Source organism: Elephantulus edwardii, unplaced genomic scaffold (assembly GCF_000299155.1).
Source record: "Elephantulus edwardii isolate Elephantulus edwardi_28Jun2011 unplaced genomic scaffold, EleEdw1.0 scaffold00226, whole genome shotgun sequence".
In the NCBI taxonomy this organism is placed as follows: Eukaryota; Metazoa; Chordata; class Mammalia; order Macroscelidea; family Macroscelididae; genus Elephantulus; species Elephantulus edwardii.
In genome coordinates, this window is record NW_006399976.1 from 4,286,671 (window position 1) to 4,299,569 (window position 12,899).

The window sequence follows — 12,899 nt, forward strand, 5'->3', positions numbered from 1 at the left end:
GTCCTTTGAGTGAAAATCTGAAGATAACTGTATTTTCATGAAGAATTCATATCACAGTATTAGTGAAAATATCCACTTATTGAAAATTATACTTTTCTTACTTCATCTCTGTAATTCTGTTCTACATTAATATTTGTTTGTCTTGCCTGTCTGATTAATATCTACAGTAGGTTGTATTTCTCTGACTTCTGTTTCTTTAGTGCTATTGTGATGAGTATCCCTTTATTGCATATTGTGGTGTTATTTAGATCTTTGGAGCAGAACACACACCCTAGAGGCTGACAAAGCATTGTGGGTTACACTGCACGCTAGACACACATCTAAGGAACAATAACCTTCTCCTGGGAAGAAGGAGTCTAATAGGATAAGATGTTGCAAGATGTGTCCCAACGGCCAAAATTGCCCCAAGTTTGCATTCAGTCTCTCTCCTAGCTCCAGAGAAAGAAATCTCTCAGGGAGCATAAGACAAAACAATACTTCACTCTTGGGGCACATGGGAATTAATTTCCTAAAGTCATAATATTGTAAATATTTCCCTGCATTATTTAAAAACTACTTAACTAAAATCAGGTGGTGAAGAAACACAATTGTGTCTTCCAGAAGCTTCACAAGTGGTTCCATCTCCCTGTCCTTCCTGGGGGCACAGCTTCTAACTTCAGCAGGGGTTTGAAGGAGAAACAGCCTTGATGAACTCAGACTCTTCCCTGCTAATAACTGGATGAGCTGCATCATCATCACAGGTGCTGGGCATGGGGTACAGCTGTGGGCCTTCTCATAATAGTAGCAACTATAAAGCTATCAACAAGAATAACAAATAAAGGCAAGGGTAACACAACCAAACCTGACAAATGTAAGTACTAGATTGCGGAGGTTACTTCCGGGTACTCTGATGTGTCTTGTTTCTCCAATCTGTTTTTTTCTGGTGTTGGTTCTTTCTATGGGACCGTCCTCTGTCAGCAGCTTTAGTGGGTTTTTCCCCCCATCTCTTTCCCCCCACCACTGTTGAAAGTGTCATTTTAACTTCATCCACTTATTTGCTCATGTAATAAGGATTCTCCAGAAAGAGGCATCAAGAGAGGAAATGTTAAAATTAAATAAGCATGATATTGGATTGGGATATTACAGATAGTAGTTAATATCGGATTAACAACAAAAGCAGGAGATTAAATTGGAAAAGATGCCTGCTTAGGTAGACAGCAGCAGATAACATAGTCTTATATTTGAGCTCCACAGGTGATTTTGCATTATTAAATAACAGGAGAGTCAATGCCAGAAGATGTCCACAGCCAGGCTCACTCTATGAACAGATTGTCCTGGTCAATGTAAGAAACAAACGACTGCTCTTATTTTAAAAATAGAGAGAAATGGGGGCATAGCACAGTGAAGTTAGGGAGTGAATCTCTGAGAAAAAAGCTGAATCAAATGCACACAAATACATACTGATTAAAGTGAAACATGTTTGATATTTGAAATTCATTGTTTTTCTCAGTTTCTTAATTCCTGTATGAAACTCGCATTATTATTCTGCTTAGATTGATGCAGAATATGAAACAATAGTGACTTACCTGTGAAGGTGTGCAGTAGATTTAGTTTAAGTGAAGTTCAAAGTTTGCTCTTTCGAAGTTATGTGCATTTGAACAGTCTTTGTAATTTCTTTTTTTTTTAAACTGTGGGTACAGAGATTGACTATTTTTTTAAATTAGTTTGCTTACAAAGTTTGTATACATTGTATTTCATACTATTGTTAACTTACACTGTGTTTCATACAATCATGCATTATATTTTGTAAAATTAAACGCCATTTGTTGAACAGTTTTATAGTTACAACAAAATTCCAAAAAGGAGATGGACAGTTCCCATTAGCCTCACTCTCAGTCCCCTATTAACATCTTCTTTCTGGAGTCCCACATTACATTTATTTCCCACCTTTTCATTCCTCTGACTCTAATAGGCTCTGTGATTTTCCTTGTTTTTGGTAACTATGATAGAGTTTGTAGTGTTGGGGTTTTTTTTTAGATTTTAATGAAAGTTTATAAAGAACGTAGATTTCCATTCATCATTGTTGCACATTTTCCTCCCTGTCCCCACTCCACCCAGTCTGCTTTTTTCTTTGGAAAAAAAAATAGTTCTTGAGAAGTACTTGTCAAGCTTTTGGTAAAATGTCTTTCAATTGACATTTGCCTGCTATTTTTGTCATGATTCAAGCTGTGAGTTCATGAAAGGAAGACCATGGGGAAATGCCTTATTTTATAGTCACCTCAACATGACTTGTCCCTGTTGATTTTGACTTTTGTGCATTTGGTGACCTAATGTTTATCTGGCTCTCTCCATTTTAAAGATTCTCTATGTCCACATTTCCACATTGTGCTGTATGCTGAAAACACTAAAGGAAGACCACCTTTCTAGAATAAGATGTTATAGCCCATCTCCTTGAGAGCAGATAATTTATATGTTATTGACATTCAAAAAGAAGATTTTTCTCTTACCATTTATGTATTTAATAATTTATTTATGTGAGCATGTGTTTATGGATATTTACTTTATACTTTGATTATGATTCACTACTACTTTATTTTTTGTTCAGAATGTTTCAGTTTGTGCACTGGGAGTTCTTTAAGTTGTATCCTATGTGCCTTTAGTATAGCTCTATTATTACCATGAGTTTTTAAAAATGTATCCATTACGTTCTTGCATTACTTAAAGCTCTAACTCCTCCTCTCTGTGTTGTCCATATCCTACCTCAATTTAAAATCAGATATTTCTCCAAAGAGTCCTGGTTTCTTTCATTGGCATATAGTGTTGCTTTTGCTGTTGTTAGGTGCCATCGAGTAGACCATGGCTCATGACGACACTGTGGACACCACGTCTGAACCTAGTCATGTCCTGTGCCATCCTCACAATCCTGGATACACTCAATTTCATTGTTACAATCAATATGTCAGTCCATCTTGCTGGAGGTCTTCCTCTTTTTCTGTGACCCCCTCCTTTCCCAGCAAGATGTCCTTGTCCAAGGACTGACCCTTCCTGACAACATTCTGGAAGTAAGTGAGATGAAATGTCACCATGCTTTCTCTAAGGATCATCCTGGTCGTTATTGTTATGTGTGTTCAAGTCATTAGCTACTCATAGTTTATCCTCCAGCAGGTTTTCAGAGGCAACGAATCTCATGAACGAAGCCTCCGCATTCTTCCCCTGCACAGAAATTGACGATTTATAACTGAGTGCCCTTGGGTTGGCAGCGCACCTTAGCACTAAGCCACCCATGCCTATCTTTTAATGAGCAGAACAAAGTCTCAAGGGGTTTGTAGAGAAATATATGGCCTTAGGAAGAAGTTGGGATTGTTGTTGTTGTTGTTATGTGCCGTCGAGTCGCTTGCAACTCATAGCGATCCTATGTACAACAGCCCTAAACTCTGCTCTGTCCTGTGCCAATTGCACTGTCTCTGACACTCCCATTCCAATTATCCCACTCACTGAATCAATCCACTTCATAGAGGGCCTTCCTCTCCTGCGCCGTCCCTCCACCCTCCCAAGCATGATGTCCCTCTCTAAGGACCGGTCTCTCCTCACAACATGTCCAAAGTATGTTAGACGGAGACTCAGAATCCTTGCCTCCAAGGAGCCACCCGGTTTCACCCTTTCCAGGACAAATCTGTTTGTTTTACCAAAAGTCCATGGTATTCTCAATACTCTTCTCCAGCACCACAGCTCAAAGGCATCAATTCACCTTCTATCCTCCTTGGTCATTGTCCAACTCTCTGATGCATAACAAGTGATTGCGAAGACCATGGCCTGTATCAGACACACCTTAGTCTCCAGAGAGACACCATTGCTCCTCAGTACTTTGGAGAGGTCCCTAACAGCAGACTTTTCCATGGCAATGCGCCTTTTAATTTCCTGGCTGCTGGTGCCAAGACTGTTGACTGTGGAGCCAAGCAAACTAAAGCTGTGTACAATCTCAATCTCTTCATCATCCATCCTGATGCTGCCAATTGGTCCAGTGATGAGAATCTTTGTCTTCTTGATATTGAGCCTCAATCCATATTGTAGGCTGCAGTCCTTGACACTTTGCAGCAGGCGCTTCAGGTCCTCTTCAATTTCAGCAAGCAGGGTTGTGCCATCCGCATAACACAGGTTGTTGATAAATCTCCACCAATCTTGACCCCACATTTCTCCTCATAGAGCCCAGCCTCCCGGATAATCTGTTCTGCATAGAGGTTCATATATGAAGTTGGGATTGGAGGTAAGAAAGTTAGTTTCAGGAGCAGGGAGAAGATATAACATTTTGCAATCCATAAAATTCCCAGTCAAAAAGCACTAGATTAAGACAATATGCAAGAATTAGTTAATAAAACTCATTTAATATTTAAAAAACTGCCTGTTTGGTTGTTTGGTACTAATTGCTCAATTTGTGTTGCTCCCTTTTCTTTTCCAGTAGTTTCAGCAGCTTTATGGAACCAGAAAACCAAACACATGTTTTAGAATTTATTCTTCTGGGGCTCCCAGGAAAGGCAGACTTGCAGCCCCTCCTCTTCGGGCTCTTCCTGTCCATGTACCTGGTCACCTTCACTGGGAACCTGCTTATCATCCTGGCCATCATCACAGACTCCCGCCTCCACACGCCCATGTATTTGTTTCTGTCCAACCTCTCTTTTGCAGACATCTGTTTCACTTCCACCACAGTCCCAAAGATGCTTCTGAACATCCAGATGCAGAACAAGGTTATTACTTATGAAGGCTGCCTCTCTCAGATGTATTTTTTCATAACTTTTGGAGACCTAGACAATGTCCTGTTGACAGTGATGGCCTATGACCGGTTTGTGGCCATCTGCCATCCTCTGCACTACACAGTCATCATGAGCCCCAAGGTGTGTGGCCTCCTACTTCTGGTAGCCTGGATGTTGAGTGTTCTGGACTCTCTATTACACTGCTTCATGGTTGTGCGGCTGTCTTTTTGCACAGACCTGGAAATTCCCCACTTTTTCTGTGATGCTAATCAGGTAATCCAACTCGCTTGCTCTGACACTTTCCTCAATGACTTGGTGGTGTTTTTTCAAACAGGACTTTTTGGTGTTATTCCACTCACTGGGATCCTTTTCTCTTATGTTAAGATAGTTTCCTCTATTTTGAGAATTCCTTCAGCTGAGGGCAAGTATAAAGCCTTTTCCACGTGTGGGTCTCATCTCTCAGTAGTTTTCTTGTTCTACGGTACAGGTCTTGGAGTTTACCTCAGTCCTCCTGCTTCCCAAAACTCCAGGGGCAGTGCAATAGCCTCAGTGATGTACACTGTGGTCACACCCATGCTGAACCCCTTTATCTACAGTCTCAGAAACAAGGATATAAAACAGGCTTTAAAGAAAACTTTTCAGCTAAGAAAAAAATTTTTGCATAATAGTATCATTTTAGGGAGCAATGGTAGCCTACTGGCAAGATGTTGCACTGCAATCTGTAAGGCATGCAGTTCAAGGCCAGAAGCTTCTCAGTGAAAGAAAATGGACAATCTCTTCCTATACAATTAACTGTCTCTGAAAATCCACCAGAGGGTCAGCTACGGGTCAGTTTCATCTCCATAGTACACGACAACAACAACAATAACAGTAATCTCCATTTTCTCAATGTCAGAGAGTTATAAATAATAGAACTAAAAAACAATGAAGATATTCCTAAGTTCATTTTAATCAATTCATAAAGTTATTATTTTCAGATTTAATATTCTTTATTTTATACATTTTATGAAAAAAATTCATGTATGAATTCATAAGAAAGTCTATTTCTTTCCATCAGTTCTGATAACCTAGTGGTAAGGAGTTGTACAGGCAACCTGAAGACACGCAGTTCAAATCCACCAGCTGATGTGCCAGAGAATTATGGTCAATCTCCTCCTGTGGGATTTACTGCCTCTGAAAACCAGCTGGAGGGCCAGCTATGAGTTGGTTCCCACTCGATAGTACACAGCAACTTCTGGGTTATTTCTTCAAACAGAGATCATGCTAATTATTTTGAGCAAGATGGTTGTAAGCATGTGTTTATTAAACTGTAAGAAATGGCTAATAATATGTCCTTGATTTGGGGAATGATTCTCAGAAAAACGCTGACAAGCAGGCCAGTCGAGAACATTAATACCTCTTCTATCGTCAGGATGATGAGGGAATCAAAGACTTCAGTGAGATTATTGACTCCAAGAACATGTTGCATCTCATCATAGTAGGAATCTTTTGTTATAAGTGCTGATTCAAATTTCACTGTGTCTGCCAAAACTGTACTCATTTTATACAGGGCAGGCACTCCACTTTGTACTCATGATGCTACTACTAAATTGGAATCTTGCATTCTGAGATAAGAACATATCTGTTACTTCTTATTGAAAGGAAAGACTTGAAGAATTTATTGATGAAGATCAAAGACTACAGTCTTCAGTGTGGATTACTCCTCAACATAAGGAAAAGAGTCTTCCCAGCTGGGCCAACAAGCAACATCATAAAAACTTCATAACTATTGATATTGTCAAGGACTTAATTTACTCGATTGAACACTGGACCATTGAAGATTAGATAAGGTAACTCTAGGGAATACTTTTCCCCATTCTGAAGGATTGTATTTGTACTTTGAAGTGAGTTTTAGTTGGATTTCTAAGGACATTTTAAAATTTTCTGTAGAAGCCTACATTCTTTACTGTAAGTAGAGCCTAGCATTTCTAGTCCTTTATTTGCTGTCAAGGACCACTACAAAATGTTAAAGAGAAAAGATGACAGTTTAAATAGTAAGGTGCACCTAACTCAAGCCATGATCTTTTCAATTGCTTTATATACATGTGAAACGAGGAAAATTACTGGACACACATACCAAAAATAACAACCCCCAAAATGGAATCTATCACTATTGATCTAACAAAATATAGACCACAATAAACTGAAAGCTACAAAACACTAATCCTAGAAAGAGAAGAAAAATAAAATGAGTGGGGAGATACTCTGTGTTCATGAAACAAAAGAGACTATAATACCGCGAAGATGTTACTCTTTCCCAAATTTATTGTACATTTAATGTAAAGAAATAAAAATACAAGACAGTTATTTTACAGATGTCAACACAATGACTCTGAAGGCTTTTCGAAGACAAAATATTAAGAGAGGCAGGAAATTACCGATGCAGAACAACAGAACACAAGGACTTATTACCTGATTTTAAGATAAAATGAAAATCATGAACGATGTTTGAATAGTGAAAGAATAGATACACAGGTCATAGGTAAGAGGAGAGAGCCTTGGAAAAGGTGCATACAGACATAGTAAGTGAATCTTTGATTAAAAGGGAGTGGGGGCGAAACAAAAAAAGATTACTCAATGAAAACTATACTTTTCAACTGTTCAGCAAATGGTGAGGCAACAATTGGTGTCCTTATAAAACAAATTAATCTTAAAGCAGATCATATACTTTTAGCATAAAATACACCGTAGGCCTAAAGCCAAAGTTAAAAATAACAAAACTTCTAGAAGAAAACAGAACTGTAGTATTGGTTAACAATATTGGATATACCATGAACTGTCAAAAGAACAAGCAAATCTATGTTGGAAGCAGTTCAGGCAGGGTGCTTCTTAAAAGCAAGGGTGATGAGACTTCATATCACATACTTTGGACATGTTTTGAGAGAAACCAGATCATGGAAAAAAGACATCCTGTAAAACTGAGAGTAAGAATGGGACGGAAAGATACGTGTAGAGTCAGAACGGACCTGTAGCTGCCTGTCTGGTAGGTTTTCAGGACAGTTAAACGCACAGGAGCAGCGGATTGCTTCCAACTGCATGCCTCAAACTGGATTTCAGCTGGGCTTCTTGCCACTAGGCCACTAGAGAGCCTTAGGAAGTGAACTGATACAGTGACTGTAACAGTGGCCTTCAGCACAGTAGAGGTGATGACAGCACAGGCTTGGACAGGTTTTGTTCTGCTGTGCATAGTTGCTATGGGTTAAAGCCGACTCAACGACACCTAGCAACAGCAGCGCATCGGTCAAAAGAAGCACTGATCATTAGAAGAAAGTTATACGCTGCTCCTGCAAAAACCTGCCACTCTCATGTACTCTCAGTTTTTAATGACTGTAGACATGGAATGCCTGGAAAAGTGCAAAGCAAGTATGTTAAAACGTCAAAACACTCTACCATATTTCAGTGACTTTTACTCCTGGTTCATGAGTCATTTGGTTACTGAAAACATTTTAATACATTCTAGAGTTCAAACAAAGTCGAATAGCTGCTTTTTGTCAACTTGATTCTGAGTCTCTGAGATGGCTTAGGCACCTGAAACTACTTGCTATTCCAGTTCTAGTAATCAATAATTTTGCAAAAGCTTTCTTTCAGCCCCCACCCCAATCTACAATTATTTCTTATATTTTCATTCCAAGTTGCACTGTATTTTTTTCTTCTCTTTGTTTCCATGATCTGTAGTTTTCATAGCAACAAGAATTCGTTCCTCACATTGAATCAGTGTAAAATGTTTCAAACTAAGTGTTAGATGGATATCCCTTGTGCTAACTCTACCCTGACTCTCAAATAATTAAAGGTAATGATGAACTGGTGTCCTAATGGCAAAAAGCTACGCTGAAATCCCGAAGGCAAGCGGTTCTAGGCAATCCCGAAGGCACACCGTTCGAAGCCACCAGATGTTCTGAGGGAGAAGGACGTGCAGTCTCCTCCTGTGCGATTAACTGCCTCTGAAAACACGCCAGAGGGTCAGCTATGGGTCCGTTTCGACCCAATGGTAAAACAACAACAACAACATAGCCACGAGGTTTCCGTCTATTTACCACTGTTTTAGTCAACGTCAAGATTTCTGATTCAGGGGAGCTCTGGTGGCCTAGTGGCAAGAAGCTGCACTGCAATCCCAGAGGAACACGGTTCGAATCCACCAGATGCTCTGCCGGAGAAGGAGGCGCAATATCCTCCTGCACCAGTCAGATCTGATTTGACGGTACACGCACACAAAATAATAAAAAATAATAAAAAATTAAAAAAAAAGATTTCTGATTCAGAGGAAGCAATTGAAAAGACCATGGCTTCATTGGGGTGGGGTCAGGGTCGGGATTGCGTACCAACAAAGAAGTTTATCTTTTGCTTTTCAAAGAGAGGAGCGAACTGGGGGGAGGGGGAGCAAAGAAAAAAGTGCAACAATGAATGAATGGAAATTTTAAATCTCTGTAAATGTTAATTAAAATTAATAAAATCTTTTTTAAAAAGAAAAGACCGTGGCTTGAATCAGGCACACCTTAGTCATCCAACTGACACTGTTGCTCTTCAATACCTTGGAGAGGTTCCTGGATGCAGATGTTTTCAACAATATATGATGTTTAACTTCTTGATTGATGTTACCAAGAGTATTTAAGGTAGATCTCACCAAAATGAAGCACCTCTATCGTCTATTTTTATGTTTCTATTTTATGTTCTCTGGACAATGACCAAGATGTAGGTGTTATATCAGTACGATTAAGTATTCTGGAGTTCTCATTCTTCTAAATGCTATCCACAATTTGTTATGATCCACACAATGAAATGCCTTTGCATAAACAATAAAGCACAAATATACATCCTTATTATATTCCCTGCTTTCAGCCAAGATCCATGAATTCAGGAAGTTGGACATTGAGTAAGGATGGCAGTAGGAGAGTTGACAACTTTGAGGTATGTTGTTGGAGAAGAGGGCTGAACATCTCATGAACAGCCAAAACCAGCAAACAAATATTTGGAGAGGTGCCTCCAGAGTGCTCCTTGGAGAGAAGAATGCTAAAACTCTGTCTTACATTCTTCTAGAATGTGTTTAGAAGAGGCCAGTCCTCGGAAAATTACATCATGCTTAGAAAGGTGCAGAGTCAGTGAACGAGAGGACAGCCCTCAACAAGGTGGATTAATACAATAACTGGAGAAATGTGCTCAAGGAGCTCAAGTATCACATGGCTAGTGAGGACAGCACAGGATAGGCCTGGGTTCGAACAACTTGGAACACCTAAGAACGATAACAATTCAATGACTATCTGGATAGGCTCTTTTATGTTATAACTTTTTATTTTCTAATCTTTATTATTGATCAGATGTTACGAAGTATTTGAAAGTCCCTAAACACACATTACTTTTATTTAGCCACAGTAAATTAATAGATACGTATTGAAGAGGGTGCAGTCAGAGAGCTATTTGGAGGAAAGAATCTTGAGGCTTTGACTCAAGAACGTTGGACATATTGCTAGGAGGTGCTATTCCTTGGAGAGGGACACGATATTGGGAAGGGAGGAGGGTTGGCAAAGGAGGGGAAGGCCCTGAACTGGGAAGATTGACAAGGTGACTGTTCCAATGGGCTCTTGTTTCAGGAAGAGTGTGGATGGTGCAGGACAGGACTAGGTTCAGATCTTTTTTTAATAGGGTCACTATGAGTCGTATGTGACTTGATGGCACCCAACAACAGCAACAACAACAACAACAACAACTTTGTTCCCTGTGGCCACTTCTTTCAATATTTCCTGCACCTGGAAGAACTCATGGCTCAGTATAATTATCATCTTAAACCTCCCTTTTAAACCATTAATAACCTTCCTGGGAACAATCAACAACTTTTTTTAATACAACTAAATAGGGCGTAACTATAACTTCTTGGTATTTATTTTTTATGTGTTTTTTTTCTGTTTTAGATGATCTCTGTTGATATATCTTTAGCTCATTGCTAAACATAAGGTCTTGTAACTCTGGCACTGCAGTATGAGACCACCAGGCATCCACAAGAAAAAATGGTGAACTCTGAGTCCTGGTAGCACAGGAAGTTCAATGTTGGGCTCCTAACTAAAAAGTCAGTAGCTTGAACTCACCTGTCACTTCACAGAAGAGAAAAGAAGGACTATACTTCTGTTATGATTTACACCCTGAGTGTGAACTGCTGTTTAGACTGCGAAATGGTTAGAAGAAGGAACAATGTCCTACTTTCCCCTTTATTTATGGAGCATATATAACTTATTGTCTACCTCTTAGCAGTTATTGAATGAACATTTTTGCTGAGTGACTGAAAAACAAATGATTAAGAAGGTTAAGCAAATACTTCTACCAAAAAGAGAAATAAATTGAAATACTAATGAAAGACAATTCATAAATTAGAGCCAACACCAAGGATAATATAATTGATGTTTTCGTGTACTAAAAATTTCCCCTGGATGGTTCAGGAAAGGACAGAGTTCAGATCTATTGTAGGCTTCTGAATGGTACCTAACAGAATCTCCCTTCAAAATTTGTATTGATGCAATTTATTATGGAGCATTCTGTAGTCCTAGAGACTACACGTAGAGAGAAGTGTTCTCCTAAACAGGGCTTCATTTAGACAGAAGTTGCACATAGAATGTTGAACATGATTTGGCACATTTTTGTTTTGTTTTTCTCTACTAGTTCCAGAGAACTAATTCTTTCAGGGAGCACAAAGATAGAAGAAAATTTCATTCATCGGGCTCATGTGGATATCAGTTCCATATCTAAGATTGTTGCGTGTCATCAAGTCCCTGTGACTCACCAATCCTACGCACAACAGCTCTGAACCCTGCCCTAACCTAAGCCAGTCTCACTGTCTCCGACACACATACCCCCATTAATCCAATTACTGTGTCAATCCATCTCAACTGGGGTTTTCCTTTCCTATGTTGTGCCTCTACCCTTCTAAGCATGAAGTCCTCCTCCAAGGACAGGTCCTTCCTGGCCACATACCCAAAATATGTTGAAAGTGTAAATAAAGTACATCTTGTACTATCTCAGCTCTATGATATTAATCTCAGGTGGTTATTAGTCATGATTATGTCTTTAGGAAACCTCGTGAATGGTTTTATGTCCTTGGACTTCTTGGTGTAGAGCTTCTGACGCCATCCATCATCCAAAGGACAAACGAGATCAATCAACTCAGTGTGTTCTCTGATAAGGTTTGGATAAGCCCCAGCATCTTCAGTGTTTCTGGAGTTCACGATATGATGTATGAAATATATTTTATAGCTAAAAACTTGAGGAGAAGCCATCAGGACAGTGAAACAAAGCCTGTGTAGTTAAAGTCCCTAATTCTGGAGGAAGATGCTGGAAACCCTAAACTGGTGTTTTCCTCTGCTCTGCCTCGTCCATGTGGACTTGCAATCACAGGGCTCCTCCTCCCAATAAGTCTTTCTCTTTGCTACATTAATTCATATGTTTGTCTGATTAAAAATGGCCCATACCAGGCCATTTCAGCTCAATAATGCCTAGGATTTTAACCCTTATGTATTTTGCTTAGTTTTTGACAACTTCCCAGATTCATACCACATACATTCCGTATTTCAATTAGTAATAGATCTTGGCAACTCTTTCTCTTCATGATTAATCTTGGAAGATGAGAACTATGAAGGTTCTTTTTTGGGGGGGAAATCTTTATTTGATCTGTGTCATTAATCTATATTTGAGGAGGCTAATCATCCCAGTTACATGTTGACTCCTGTCTAAGCTGAGAAATTAATCTTCTTGCATTGAATAAAGCAATGTTTTAATGTAATTAATGATATTTCTAATGTTTTCTTCTTATTTTGGAAAGTTGAAGTAATGATAAAAAATGCATTAGTGAGCCTGCATGAGGCTGTATTAATATGGTCAGGAATATTTTATTTTATTGTATTGTATTTTATTTTTTTAATAATTTTAATGAACATTTACAGATAATTTGGATTTCCATTCATTCATTGCTGCACTTCCTTCCCCATCCAGCCCTCTCCCCCCGCCCCCGAGTTTGCCTCTCTCTTTCAAAAGTAAAATAAAACTCCCTCCCTGGTACACAATCCCCCCACACCCCTCCCACCGCCCCAAGTACATTCCACTATGCAACCTTAATTGTGGACTCTTGTGATAACCATAATACCCTATCATACA

The 12,899-nt window shown here is 39.2% G+C and overlaps 2 protein-coding genes across 2 annotated transcripts in view; one reads left to right on the top strand and one right to left on the bottom strand.

The window, feature by feature from the left end:
* The window catches only part of LOC102845651 (olfactory receptor 7A17-like), a 215,957-nt gene that overhangs the window by 80,302 nt on the left and 122,756 nt on the right, over positions 1-12,899 (bottom strand). The window lies entirely within an intron of this gene.
* The window catches only part of LOC102854765 (olfactory receptor 7C1-like), a 37,402-nt gene continuing 28,954 nt past the window's right edge, over positions 4,452-12,899 (top strand). The window contains exon 1 of the mRNA XM_006898306.1: positions 4,452-4,948. Within this exon, the coding sequence (XP_006898368.1) occupies positions 4,452-4,948 (497 nt within the window). The remainder of the gene's footprint in view (positions 4,949-12,899) is intronic.